General features: G+C 57.8%; 6 protein-coding genes across 6 annotated transcripts; 3 read left to right on the plus strand and 3 right to left on the minus strand.

The window, feature by feature from the left end:
- The first annotated feature begins 1368 nt into the window (after window positions 1–1368).
- On the plus strand, window positions 1369–1937 carry B0T26DRAFT_691889 (uncharacterized protein). The gene has a single exon (XM_060441148.1). The coding sequence runs from the start codon at window positions 1761–1763 to the stop codon at window positions 1929–1931; it is 171 nt and encodes a 56-aa protein (XP_060299680.1). The 5' UTR covers window positions 1369–1760; the 3' UTR covers window positions 1932–1937.
- Window positions 1938–6023: 4086 nt separating this feature from the next.
- On the minus strand, window positions 6024–6371 carry B0T26DRAFT_868246 (uncharacterized protein; the record flags this gene model as incomplete). The annotated part of the gene is made up of 1 exon (XM_060447858.1): window positions 6024–6371. The coding sequence occupies one exon, from the start codon at window positions 6369–6371 to the stop codon at window positions 6024–6026; it is 348 nt and encodes a 115-aa protein (XP_060299681.1).
- Window positions 6372–7528: 1157 nt separating this feature from the next.
- On the plus strand, window positions 7529–8000 carry B0T26DRAFT_636906 (uncharacterized protein; the record flags this gene model as incomplete). The annotated part of the gene is made up of 2 exons (XM_060436877.1): window positions 7529–7617; window positions 7733–8000. 2 exons carry the CDS (start codon window positions 7529–7531, stop codon window positions 7998–8000), a joined length of 357 nt encoding a protein of 118 aa, XP_060299682.1.
- Window positions 8001–8408: 408 nt separating this feature from the next.
- B0T26DRAFT_636628 (OsmC/Ohr family) lies at window positions 8409–8948 on the plus strand (the record flags this gene model as incomplete). The annotated part of the gene is made up of 1 exon (XM_060436845.1): window positions 8409–8948. A coding segment is annotated over one exon (540 nt), but the record flags the coding sequence as incomplete, so codon positions are not given.
- A 107-nt stretch (window positions 8949–9055) lies between these two features.
- Window positions 9056–10471, minus strand: B0T26DRAFT_104489 (uncharacterized protein). The gene has a single exon (XM_060433244.1). The coding sequence runs from the start codon at window positions 10336–10338 to the stop codon at window positions 9268–9270; it is 1071 nt and encodes a 356-aa protein (XP_060299684.1). The 5' UTR covers window positions 10339–10471; the 3' UTR covers window positions 9056–9267.
- Window positions 10472–10710: 239 nt separating this feature from the next.
- On the minus strand, window positions 10711–12856 carry B0T26DRAFT_691898 (uncharacterized protein). Its single transcript, XM_060441149.1, has 4 exons — window positions 12248–12856; window positions 12047–12181; window positions 11894–11990; window positions 10711–11832 (listed from the first exon to the last, which is right to left on the minus strand). Exons 1-4 carry the CDS (start codon window positions 12729–12731, stop codon window positions 10962–10964), a joined length of 1587 nt encoding a protein of 528 aa, XP_060299685.1. The 5' UTR covers window positions 12732–12856; the 3' UTR covers window positions 10711–10961.
- Between the last annotated feature and the right edge of the window lie 444 nt (window positions 12857–13300).

Consider the following 13300-nt stretch of genomic DNA (forward strand, 5'->3'; position numbering starts at 1 on the left):
GTGAGACACTGGCACCCCACCCCGTGGGCCTCTCAGGGGGGTTGGCGCGTGGTCGCGGAGGCGCCAGCGCGGGGGGCAGCACCAGTGTGTATGTACTCCGTACACCGGGGCGCGACTAGGCGGGCTAGCTATTTATCCAACAGCTTTGTAGGTATCGTATCCAAGATGGGAAATAGACGGCAGAGCAGGGCCGCTTGACTCCGTTTCTGTCGAGAGATCGAAACAACAATTAGAGTCGACTACGCCCAAGATTCAGCTAATGACAGCTAGACAGGACGGCAATCGCGCAGCGCCAGCCCAACCATGCAACTCGATAATTGCGTGCTGACGGTGAAGCAAGGCGCGGGCGTCCAGCGACAGCCTGGACAGCTCAAAACGCGTGTTTCGCGGTGGATGGCGTGCTTTTAGACCCTATGGCGAAGCAGCCAATCGGGCGAGCCAGCGAGCGTCGAGCGAGGGCGATGCAACCCTGGAAGGCAATGCACGATTGCACAGGGAAAATGCCCTTCAAACCGATCAAAACAAAGGACGACAGCAAGATGCGAAGCCACTAGCGTCGGCAGTGCGCAATGTGATTTCCAATTCCCATGTTTGCATGATTGGTGGTGTCGTGCATGTCACGCGAACGAAGTTTTAGTTGGGAGAAAAATGGCCAGTCTTCCGATCCGCGGAGACGCCGGCCCAAGGGGCAGCTGAGATTATTTGTGGGTCAGGTGTCAAATTGAAACCGACCAGGGTTAGGGTTTAGGCGTAATGCTTACTGTGACCAATCCCAGTGTGTTTAACATCCTATCTTAGACTAGTTCTAGTCTAGACTACAGTCTACCCTAAAGTTTTACTTTGGTCGGAAAGCCGAGTTCACTATACCGATGTGGGTGGTTAGTCGCTGGGATAATAAAATGCAAAGTCCAGTCATCAGGCCCGAAACTCACCATCACCGCCCAGCAATATCCGGCCGACTTCAATGGGTCTTGAGACGATGTTCACACCATCTTCTGCCACACTGACAAACTGTGCAATGTGTCTTTTTGTTTGTGGCTCCATGTCGTTGGCCAGTCTGTCAAGAAACTCGTCCGTGACTTGGACGGCGCATCAAGGTCAGCCATGTGTCACACAGACTCAAGTTAGTTTCTTGTTTCTTGAGGAAAAGGAGTGATGACTGACGCTCAAAACAGACAGAGCCCACCCGGTCCCTCCGAACAACAATCAGCCTGTACTTGCTGCTGGAGAGATCGCGGACGACCCTCAGCTGGGCATCGGCAAGGACCAGGTGCCCTATCACAATGCCGCCCATCTCTCTAGAAGCAAGTGATGTTAGCGTATCAATACTCGGTGATTGAGGTACTCTGACACCTTTCTGTAGCCGGTCGAGTTTCTCAAGGGTCCCCCCCGTTCCTTGAACCTACCTCTCATAAACAAGGCAATCCCCGTGTCTGACGCCCTGCAGGTATTGCACAGGCAAGGCTTTCTTTGCCTGTGAGATTGTTGCGCAGAATTCGCGAGCAACTGGTGATATCACCTGTCAGTCCTCCCCTCTTCCAATCAAAAGTTGAATTCGCAGCTATGTCAGCATACCTGAAGAGTCCGAGAACTCAAACTCGACTTCGTCGCATTTGATCGACTGTGTATCCGTCCCTGCGCCCTTGTCGTGGACACATGTGGCCGTGCGAATCGTGACGAATCGCGGCCCGCTTCCGTCAGACACTGTGCAATCGTGCGTCACTGTAAATGATCGGGATTTAATAGCGGCCAACGCAAATATGGGGTGTGTCACTGACCATGGATCGAGTATCGCTCAATCTGTGCTCCAAACGACTTTGGCCTGCATGCGAACGAAATCTGGTATGACTGCTGGCTCACGAAATGGGCGCTCACGCCCTGTTCAGCAAGAACCACGTCCAACGGCTCTGCCTCGGATGATACTCCGCTAACTGAGGGCAGAGAGGTTGACGCGTACTGTAGGACTTGCATCGCCCCAACATGTTCGACGGCCAGGCGGACTCCCTTGGCTGTTAAGCAAATTGTCAGGAGTTTGGCCGAGAGGTGGTGGACGTGGCTGGGTATTGGTTGGCAGCTCCGGGTAGTTTACTGGACTGCCATACTTGCAAAAAGATGGAGGCACACGCCCTGGACGCTAGGATGGATATCTCATGTGGAGAATGCTGCACCAAGAAGCCGGGCAATTCGTCTGCTTCGGAATGGTGAGTCGCTTGGAAGGTGCCAATCTGTGCCGCAACGCTTGCTATTTCCGGGATGTCTGATCCGCGACAGTTTAGATAAGATGAACTCCTTGGATTCTTCTGTTGAGACAACTTACCTGCTGGAAGTATCGGAGTGACGACTATGGACACCGAACTGGAGAGGGCCGAGCCGACGTAGAGTTGCCAGTTGTTGGAGGACTGGTCGGTCAACCTTATCAGGAGGCTGGTAGGCAGCACTATTGTACAATCACAGTCAGCCCAAACCAAACAGGGTTTCCAGAGAAGTCAATTAGAACTTACGGTAGAACTGGAGTCTAGCTGCGTGGTCCTCTACGTTGCCACTCAGCCTGGACTTGGTGCAGTGACAACAGAACAGTGGAGTCAGCGACGACAAGTCACTGGGTAATTTTTCCCCAAGCAAGACCGGGTTGAAGGTTGCTTGTGGGCAAATAAGACCCATATCCCTTGCCAAGTTCCCGGGCACCTTTTGGTGGTACAACGAAAGTCGCGGAGTTGGACCAGCAGGTTCCTCTGCTTTCTTGGGTGTCGATGCCGAAGTGGGACTCTCGCCTGCGTCCTTCTTCAGGTTGGCTAAGAACCATTCGTATATCTCGTCCAGTTTTTGTGTACAATGAGTGTCTGTTCAAGCTTGGAGATTTCCTCTCCCTCTTTGGTCCACATGACCTTTTTCCAGTTTCTCTTTAGATCACCCCTCAAGCTCCGAGTTCCTAGTCCTTCCTTAGTAGCGGTAGGGTCAATGATGGCGTACTTGTCAACAAATCTTTCGAGGTGGCCAAGTACGTCTCGGCAGTTGATGAGAATGTTGGCAAGCTCCGGCTGCTTCTCAATCCACAATTCTTTGGGCGCTTGCGCCTCCTTCTCGGCTCCCTCGCATTTCCTGAGCGCTAATAGTCCCGTGTTCCTAGTGGATAAGGATTTACGTACATTCAGCTGGGAGTCTCAGCTGTCTCCGTTGTAGTGATTCTAACAGTCTCTAACATGGCCATACCTAATTTCCTGTGAAGGGCTTCCTTTTCACATTGAGCAGACCCCCCGTCCCTCACCGAATTCCAAAACCCAGCATTGTCGACAACCTCTGCCACCCTCCAACAATCTATCCTTAGGCCCCCCTTTTGAGCACTGATTGGCAGCCGCAATTTTACAGAATGGCGGACCGGATCCCTTCGGGGGTATTCTTTACCGATTATGGCCTTGGTTTGACGACAGATATCCCGCCCGAGACCATCTTTTCGATTTTCCCCACTGCTTGACCGAATTTTGATCACCGCTTTAGTAATGGACCGACCAACGGCGCTGGACGCGGGTCAACTAGACGCGGGTCAACCATCCATCATGCCTCGCTCCCCATTCACGCCGACCCATCGACACAAGCTCAATAGCAGTGGCCCCCCGACACTGAACCCGAGCAACCAAGACAAGTCCGCTGTCTCCCGCTCCTAGACGTTGCAATTGACGTTCGCGTTGACTGCGCCGTTGCAACGTCAAGATTCATACAGCGGTTTACCAACATATCCGACGTGGCCATCCCCGAGGCGCACTATACATTTCCCCTCTACGATGGCGCAGTCGTGACAGGCATGCGACTCCACATTGGGGACTTGGACGTGCTCACCGGCAGGGTACTGTCCGACGAGGAGTCCAAGATTGAATACCTGCGCGCCATCGAGGGCCTCGAGTCGGCCGCGTCCTCGAAGAGAAGACGCCCGAGGTGTTCTAGACCATGATCGGCAACATACCCCCGAAGACGTCGGTCGAGGTAGACATCACCTACATCAATGCGCTCAAGCTCGACTCTGGCGGACAGGGACATTTAATCACCATTCCCACCTCGCTAGCTCCACGATACGGAACGCCACCTAGAGGTCTGTTTACCAACTCGGGTGACAACGCCCGGTCTGAGGCTCTCGTATCGCCTGCCAATGGACACGGCCACTCAGCTCTAATAATAACCATCCAACCAAGCGAGCTCTTCCGCAACTGCGGACCCGACATGGACTTCAAAGGCGAGGTTATCTTTGTTGCTGATCGTTCAGGGTCTATGGGCGGCGAGAAGATTGCCGGGCTTCGGAATGCGCTGCACGTCTTTCTCAAAAGCTTGCCCAAAAGTGCACCTTCAATCTTTACTCTTTTGGAACGTCGTTTCCGTCATTGTGGGAGTCCTCGAAGCCGTACAGTCAGGCCACTCTGGACGAGGCCGTCTCACACGTGTCGAGCTTCGCGGCCGACATAGGCGGGACGGAACTGCTGCCTGCGCTACAGAACACGCTGCTGAGAAGAGCGACCACTGGACATTCCACCCAGGTCATTGCCCTCACAGATGGATAGGTCTGGAACGCCAACCAGACGATCGACTTTGTCAAGAGCATGCGGACAAAGCTCGAGCACGACTTCCGGCTCTTCGCGCTCGGCATTGGCAACAACGTGTCGCACCGCCTGATTGAGGGCATCGCCGGTGCCGGCGGGGGATTCGGCGAGGTGGTTGGCCTAGCAACGCCAGACAAATGGCAGCACCGAGTGATCCGGATGCTCAAAGGCGCCCTCGTGCCGCCGACGTGGAGCTGCCAGGTCGACCTCGGCCCCCAGTTCACCCGTCGGAACTTGTACGACGACAGCTTCGCCCTCCTCTCGGACACTAATACGGACAGCAAGCAGCCCGCGCCAGTCTCGTTGGAGTACATCCAATCTCCGGAATTGCCCCTGATGCACCACTTCAAGCAGACCTCTGTTTTCCTCCTTATCAAGACCGGTCCGGCGGCTCTGCCATCCGAGGTTACAATCACAGCCACTGCGGGCGGCGCCAGTCAGGAGGAGGTTGTTAAAACAACCTTGCCTGCCGTATCCACCACGACCACCCAGAGTCGCTTACAGCATCTCGCCGTCAAAGCTGCCCTGGTCGATCTGGGCCTCAGAGCGGACCAGGAGCAGAGCGTAAAGGAAAGCCCCAGTGATTCGGCGGCCAGCCGCAATGCTATCCGCCTGTGAAAGTTGTACTGTGACGAGCAGATGGACGAGTTTCGTCGCAACAAACCAGGACGGCTCGGTGGCCCACGCCGTTGATTCGTACAACGCCGCTCTTTCTGAAAACTTGGCCAGTCCACCAAATATGATGCTCTACACTCATCAGGATTCATATCTATTGTCGTTTTCTGTACCACGGTCGGTTTCTACATCCCCGTCGGTTTCTGCATACTCGTCGATTTTTTCACCACCCGTCGTTCTAAGATTTAGAATGCCCCCGCGAGAGTGTATAGAATTGAGTGCGTCGAGAGCATACACCGAGCTCCATGGTGATGTCAGAAAAATAACACGTACCACAAGTCTTTTTAAGGATCAAAGAGAGACAAGGCCTCCGATACGAGTCCGCGACATTGTTGCATCGCAGACAGCCTCTGGCCGCTTCTAGATAACCGACGACGTGCGACGCGAGCTCTCATCGAACCTGCCGGCCGGCACGCGGGAGGCTATTATCGAGAGCAAGGCGGATGCGCAGAACGAGCAGCCCGACGAGGAGGCAGTCGACACCATCATGGTGTCCAAGTACCTTGAGACCCACATGGATGACCAGAAAGATCTCTTAGACCTGGTCGTCATGAAGGCGAACAGGTCGGTTGAGCAGTCCGGGTTGGACAGGTCAAGGGGTGCAAAGGTGCCAGGCGAGAAAGACGACAGCGATTATGAGGGAGAATACGTGACTGTCGATCATGCGGGTCGGGCCGGGGGTCGTTAAGAACCATGGCAGCACTTCCTTCCGGGAGCGAGGTAATTACTTGTCTTAATCTCATTGACCTTGGACAGCCTTTTCTAGACCACAATGGTGCCAAGCGAGTTCCACAGGCTGAGCACGAGGACCATGCCTCGAGCCGGCGCCTGGCCCATGGCTGGCAGACCACCCCGGCGCACAGAGTTGGACGCGTTGTTGCGCGCCTCGCAGAAGTCTTGCTTGACCGCCCCGCGGTAGCCGCCCGTCAGCGCCGCTACGGCCGCGTTGGCCGTCGTAACCGAGTTGGGGATGACGGCACCGTCCTGGACGTAGAAGCGCCAAATCTCGGCCAGCTCGCTCGTCGTCGTGTTATCGGCCGCGGTCTTGACTTCATGTAGGTTATGGGACGACCTTGACTCGGCGGTTTGGTTTGATGTGTTAGGCCGCATGTGCACTTGTACTAGCTCCTTTGTAAATGTGATAAGTTTGAGGGTGGATATGAGACTGTGAAGGGCCCAGGTCTCAGGAGCCTTGACACACGTGCACTGGCAACTGTTTGTGTCTAAATTTGGAATTGAGCTTAAATGTGTCGCGCTTCCTTGGTTCGGGGAATTTGGACGGCTGCTAGCACGAAATTGTCGTCGCGGTGTTTGGTGAGAACCTCGTTGTGCACAAGAGGCGGTGAGAACTATGTGAGGTACGTGAGGGTCAAAGGAGGTATACGGACCCAAGTATTTGGTAGCGCCCAAGCAGAAGATGGCGGATCATGCCATAACATAGTATAAATAGGATGAAGAAGCCTGATATTGCATGTTTGAAGGTTGTGCAGCAGACATCCGTTTTTGTGGGCGGTTTTTTGGGCGGTTTTTTGGGGTGTTTGTTTTCTCGCTCCTTTGTTCCATATCCCAACCACCCCTAAGTTCGTAATCTAAAACATCAAATCTCCACCGTGGCGTGCATATTTTGCGGGGTCTGACGCCTTCACACATCCCAAACATGACCACGTCAGGCACAGTCAGCAGAATGCCTCCGCATCTCAAAGTCCTTTCCGAAACGGGCGGTCCAGAAAACAACCTTAATCAGCACTAGTGTAGCGTAGTGTTGTGGAGTCTAACGGCAAATCCTTCGCTCGTATTACCAAACTCGGCGCGGGCTGACGCAAGCGGGCCGAACATGAAATCATTCGCGGCCCACTATATGGTCTTTTCGTGGGATAAGCTTATCGCTGGTAAGCACAACAACCAACACAGTCGCCGGATCTTAATACCACGCCAGCGGCCTTCTCATCGCCGGGCAGGTACTTCCTAGCATCTACTTGCCCTTGTCCCCCGAAACAGAACGTAGAGTCGACGAGCCGAGACCATGGGACAAGGCCAACAACTGAGACTGTAATAAACGGGGACGTATTATGGCCCTCTCGCGTCTTGAGAATGGAGTCCGAACCCGTCTTCATATGGAAGCATAAATGTGCCCAGCCTCCTCCTCAGAGAACAAGGATCAACAGGCACAACAACACCGACAGCGGCTCTATCCAAAGCAAACACGATCACCAAATAGCCTCACGCTACCACTTCGACTTCGGACTCGGTCTCTTCCCATAGTCAATATGCGCACCACCGCCGCCCTCGTCTTGATTGGCAGCCTCGCGAGCACCGCCTTCGGCGCCGCCACCAAGATGTTCGACGACGACAACTGGTATGTGACAATACATCCAGTCTTGATTCGCTTCCTTTTCTCAACGCCTTTCGCCACATGTCGCACGATTATGAATGTGCAGTGCAGTGCGTGCTAATCTCCAGCCCTATTAAAGTTCCAACCAGGTCAATTCGGTCGTCTTCAACGGCTTCAGCGACGGTGATGCCCCCATTCCCGCCAATGTCAAGACCATCAAGACCGACTCCATCTCCGACGTCTGGTTCGCCTATCAGAGAAACGATGGAAGCGGCTGCAAGGGCGACCTCATCAGGCAGGTTACCAATGGCCAGTGCATCAAGGTGGCTGATCTCGGAATTGGCTGCACGCGTCTCTGCTCCACAGGCATCAACGCGAACTTCTGCTCGGTTAAAACCATCCCCTGAGCGCGGTTTGTGCGTGTGCGCGTGTGCGCGTGTGCGCGTGTGCGCGTGTGCGCGTGTGCGGCAGCTGACGCCAATGCTGCCTTGACGACGGTCCCTCTTCAGCTGTCCCGGTCCAGACTTTTTGTGTACCCATACCATTTGAGAAATTGTCACTAGACGACGAGCGCGGAATAGAGATCTCAGCCAATGGGCGACTCAGCCTTCGCGGCTCGCAACTCTCATCTCACAGAGAGGCTGTATTGTATCTAGGAGAGATAAAATACCCTGATACGAACAAGAGCTCTCGATAATTTTAGAACACGTGCAACACTCTTGTAAACATATATGATGCAGTCCCAATAAGATATTTTGCCTCCACGCAAGCCCACCCGCCTCGCAAGGCGCGCCGTCCGCGCCGCCCAGCCGCTCCTCGGCCGGGCACAATCCACATCCGCACAGCCGCTCCTCGGCAGGGCGCAATCAACATCCGCACAGTTCCCCACCATCCCCGTCGCCGTGCACGGGACCGGGCGGGGTACTTTCCAGACCGTCCCGGTGCAGGACAAGCCATACACGATCCCGTCGGACACGTACACGGCGCTCGGCGGTGGTGACTCGGCGCCGTCGCCCGTGGCGTACTCGCTGGCGAGCCTGGGCGCGTGCAGCCAGGTGACGGGCAGCGTGGTGGCGCGCGACCAAGGGGTTGCGCTGGGGGTTTGGAGCGTGACGGTGCGCGGCGCGCTGCCGAAGGCCGTGCTGGTCGGCGGCGCGGCAGAGGGGAATCCCAATTGGGAGGGCGTCGCTGTGGAGGTGAAGGTGCAGACGGATATTCCCGGGGGCAGCGAGGCGGCGGGGTTTAGACATTTTGTGAGTGAGACGGAGCGCCGCTGTCCGATTACGCAGCTGTTTAAGCTGAGCGGGGTCAAGTTTGAGAGTGAGTGGGTGAATGAGGTTCTGCCGAAGGGGTAGTGAGTTTGTTCGTATGTGTTTGTGTTTGTGTGTATAATTATGTAGTGGTGCGAATGATAAAAGAGTCTGCAATTTTGGGCACAACAGCAGGGGTGAAAAGGTTCAATCAGTTTTGGCTCTTCTTGAATTCAATTTCAGTTTCTGAAAAGCCCTGGGAATGACGCTCTGTGCCATTGACATGGCAGACGAAACTCAAGCAGACCAAGGTATAGCCAGCTGGCATCCTTCGCTTTTGTATAAAACACAACAGGCCCGAATATAAACCCAAACACCACGCTCCTAGTCACAAAGGGGGGAGTCTACCCCGACCAAGCCGTCACTAAACAGCCATCCTCCTCCGCCCAACCGCCCTCCGCACCCCAGCCCCAGCCCCAGCAGCAATCTCCGTAACCTCAGCAACGTTCGCACCCGTCCCAGCAACGTTCGCACCCGTCCCAGCCCCGTAGAAACAGTCCCTTCCATCAACCACGGCGCGCATGCGCTCCAGCTGCGCCGTGAGCCCGCGGTTGCGCCTCTCGAGCCCGAGCACGGCCTCGCGCGCGAGCTGCAGCACGGCGGCCTTGCCGAGCGTCTTGGTGCTGCTGCCGTCGCCGAGGCTAGCGCCATCAGCATAGGTGTCGCTCTCCCCATCCCCATTGTCGGCCTGTGCCGCCATCGTCGCCGCCGTCTCGTGCAGCGCGGCCAGCAGCAGCTCGAACTGGTGGTTGAGCCGGTTGCGGTATTTCTTCTCGACCAGGTTGTGGCAGCTGCGGCGGCGCTTGTCGTCACCGCCGTGGCTGCTTGCCAGGCTTCTGATGCTACTGCCCTTGCTGTTCGTCGTCTTGCCCACGCCGCGCATGCGGCTGGCGCGGAGCTTGGGCGCAGGTGCTGTCTGGGGGCTTGCAGCCCGCGTCGGTTTAGTGGCCGTGGGCGGGTTGGGGGTCGAGCTAGAACCCATGTCGTCCTCGCCGTGGCTGTCGTTCCAGGGGCTGAGCGCGTCGAGCGGCGAGCCAAGGTCGAAGTCGAGCCCGTCGGCGGCGCCGAGCCGGATACTGCTGCTCAGAGAGAGGCTGGCGGGCTGGAGCGCGGGCGACCACGGGTAGGATGACGAAGACGAAGACGACGGGCTTTGAGAGAATTCGTCCGCGGGCGAGCTGTACGCGCTAGACGCGAACGCGCGGTCGGTCTCGGGCGAGACGAGATTGGCGGGCTGGCAGGAGGCAGAGTCGTTGGGTGCTTCCGAGCCGAGAGTTGTCAGCGGCTCCCAGAATAGATTGTCGTCGTCAAACTGAGTTGCCGTGTTAGCATTGTAATTATTATCTTGTTGAACGAGGAGACGAGAACTCGCCATGAGTGCCGTGTCGTTATACCACGGTGTCGAGAGGTTGATGGTATCGAATTGGGGGTCCATGCCGGATGATGTGGTTGACTTTGGTATGTCCGATTGGAGACAAGGCTGTGAGTGGCAGAAAACTTGGTCCTGTTCGTGTGGTGCTTGGTGATCCTTGCGAGGCTCGTCATGACTTGGATGACTCGGGGACTTTCGACTTTCTATATGCAGGGCGCGGAGTCTCAACGGACGACGCTAGCACGGGACGCTAGCACGGGACGCTAGCACGGGACGCTAGCACGGGACGCTAGCACGGGACGCTAGCACGGGCGGGACGAAGCACTCGCTAAGCACTACTACCACAGTGCGGGAGGCTCGGTGCAGGACCGAGGGCCGCCGACCCAATGGGACGACAGCAAACTGCGACCGCCCGCCCCGAGCCTGCCGAGACCACCGAGGCCACCGAGCCCGCCGAGATCGCCGAGCCCGCCGAAACTTCCACCTCGGCACACTAATTCGAGGTCTAGACGACTTAGGTAACCGCGACGAGATAACAATAGCCGCATCATTGCAGCAAGTGGGCAGATGGCGCTTAGTCGCGGTAGCGGCAGTGAGTAAGAAACGGCACCGGGCGGCATCCCTTAAAAACCCCCAGGCCCGGCCATCGCCTGGTTGACGTGAAATTATAGAATTAAACCCGAATGCTACAGGAGCTCGTCCGCAACGCCGTCGCTGCCCCACGTCGTAGACAGCCGCAGGTCCGCGCCCCAGAGAATGCGCTCCATCTGGGCGTAGGGAGACGAGCCCTGCGAGGCCTGCGAGCCGTCGTCCCCTCCCGCGGCTCCGTCCTGGATGTTGAAGCGCTGCAGGGCCTCGACGGCGCGGGTGACGGGGCCGGGCATCTCGGAGGCGTCGGCGTACTCGAAGCTGAGCATGACGGCGACGAGCTGGTCGAGCATGAGGCGCACGCGCTCGCTGCGCGCCGGCTCGCCCAGGATTCCCAGCAGCAGCGCCGAGCCGAGCGAGCGGTGGACAGCCGCCCAGGAAGTTCGTGCAAAGGCCGTCAGGTTCTGCAGCTTGGCGAAGGCGTCGACCGTGTCGACTAGAGCATCGATGCAGACGCGCCGCAGGGTGGCGACGACGACGTCGCTGTTACCGTGGCCGTGGCCGTGGCTGTGGTGGTGGTGGTGTTCGCGCTGCTTGGCCAGCATGGGTCGGCACAGCTCCGAGACGACGTACGAACGGTGCAGCCGCCAGTTCCAGTGCTCCAGGTGGTCCTTCATCAGGGCGCACGCCGACGGCTCGCGCAGGTGCGCCTGCGCCTGCTGCGATATCGCCTCGACCTCGCGCCGGCGCTCTTCGATGCGCTGCAGCTCGCGCTGGAAGCTCGTCCGCTGGGTGCGGCTGCCGACGACGTCCAGGGCGATGGTGCACAGCTGGAGCATGCACTCTGTGTACGAAAAGCCGTCACCGGGCGGTGCCAGGTGCGGCGTGTCCCACCGTGTCAGGTTTGCCGTGGGAGTCGCTCGGTCGTAGGATATGGACAGCAAGCTGTCCTGCCAGATGATGCGAGACCTGTTCCTCGGCATGATCAGCTCAAGTTTCCAGCTTGTCGGGTTCGCGGGAAGAGACTAACCAGATCTCGTGCCGCAGGATCCTCTCCTCGCTCGGCAGATCCCGCGAAAGAGGTTCATGGTGCAGCCCCATACCCTGTGCCAGCCGGATTGTCAAACCTTTGCAAAGTCAGCTCTTATCACGACGGCACCAAAGCAGCAAGATGTCGGCGCACCCAGCAGCGCCCAGGCTATGCCGGCGTTCATCGAGTTCGATATCACATTCCCGAGCACGAGGAGGTTCTGGATGTCGTCGAGTTGACTGCACGACAGATAGTTGACGATGCGCAGGCATTCGTACGCGCAGCAGACTGTGGAGGCTGAAGAGTCAGCAAGTCACCAAGACGCCTGGGAAGGAGGGTGAGCAAGGCGCGCACCGTAGACTTGAGAGGTGAGCTGGCGCTCCCGGCGCGACAGGTTTGAGCACTGGTAGCCCGAGGCCAGGCAGGCGAACAAGAGGCCGAGCCAGTGTACGGTCTTGCCGTAGACGTTTTGCTCGGTCAGGGGCAGGGGGGCCGGGTCGGCGGTCTGGGTGGTGCGGGTGACGAGGAACCTGGTGACCTCGGACTCGAACTGGTGCATGTTGACGATGGCTGGAAAGAGGACGTGGGCCGTGTCGCGGTACTGGCGGACGTGCTGCAGGCACTCGGAGTCGGAGGGCAGCATGGCGCACAGCTTCTCGATGCGCACGGGCGAGGCGTGGGGCAGCCCCCAGAGGTCGACAAAGGGGTACGTGGTGCTGTCGTTGTCGAGGGTGAAGATGGGCAGCACGCTCTTGTCGAGCAGGTCGCGCACCATGGACACGGACGCCGACGGCTCGTTTTCGGGCTGCTGCTGGCTCAGGGCCAGGGCCATGGCCATGGCCGGCACCGAGTGCGCCCCGAGGAACACGTGCTCGCCCGTCACGGGATGCACCGAGTGCACCGCGTCCTGCGTGGTGCCGGTGCCAGTGCCGACGCCAGTGCCGGTGCCAGTGCCGGTGCCAGTGCCGGCGCCGACGCCAGTGCCGGCGCCGTCCGGGTGCGAGACCGAGTCGGGGTCGGCTCCATTGGCGTCATTGGACGAGAGAGAGTCTTGGCTGGCGGCGGGGTTGTACTCGTGTGTCGCCACCGCGGGCCAGCGGGCCAGCTCGTCGCGCACTGCCCGCACCCCTTGCTCCAAATTGTCGATCTTGGCCACCAGCTGGTCCCAGTCGCTTCTGGAAGGCGTCCATGTTGGCTGTCCCGGGGCCGGTGTTGGCGGTCCCGGCGTCACCGAGTAGGCAGATGAGACGGGAGATGCGAGCTGGACACTGTGGGCAGCGAAAGCTGCATTCACAGTCGCAGTCGCAGTCGCAGTCGCAATCGCGGCTGCGGGCCTCGCCAGGAGGACGCGCTTCACTGGGGCATCATAGATACACAATTGCGGGTGCTGTCGGTCGCTGCAAGTCT

The sequence above is a fragment of the Lasiosphaeria miniovina genome (genome assembly GCF_030549165.1).
Source record: "Lasiosphaeria miniovina strain SMH2392-1A chromosome Unknown B0T26scaffold_2, whole genome shotgun sequence".
Classification (NCBI taxonomy): domain Eukaryota; kingdom Fungi; phylum Ascomycota; class Sordariomycetes; order Sordariales; family Lasiosphaeriaceae; genus Lasiosphaeria; species Lasiosphaeria miniovina.

Bases quoted from the DNA above. Each gene is read 5' to 3' on its own strand.
- B0T26DRAFT_691889 (XM_060441148.1), top strand. From the start codon at position 1,761: ATGGGGTGTGTCACTGACCATGGATCGAGTATCGCTCAATCTGTGCTC.
- B0T26DRAFT_104489 (XM_060433244.1), bottom strand. From the start codon at position 10,338: ATGGACCCCCAATTCGATACCATCAACCTCTCGACACCGTGGTATAAC.
- B0T26DRAFT_691898 (XM_060441149.1), bottom strand. From the start codon at position 12,731: ATGGCCATGGCCCTGGCCCTGAGCCAGCAGCAGCCCGAAAACGAGCCG. The intron at 12,182-12,247 runs GTGCGCGCCTTG...CAGCCTCCACAG, and splicing joins GCTCACCTCTCAAGTCTACG to TCTGCTGCGCGTACGAATGC. The intron at 11,991-12,046 runs GTGCGCCGACAT...GACTTTGCAAAG, and splicing joins CATAGCCTGGGCGCTGCTGG to GTTTGACAATCCGGCTGGCA.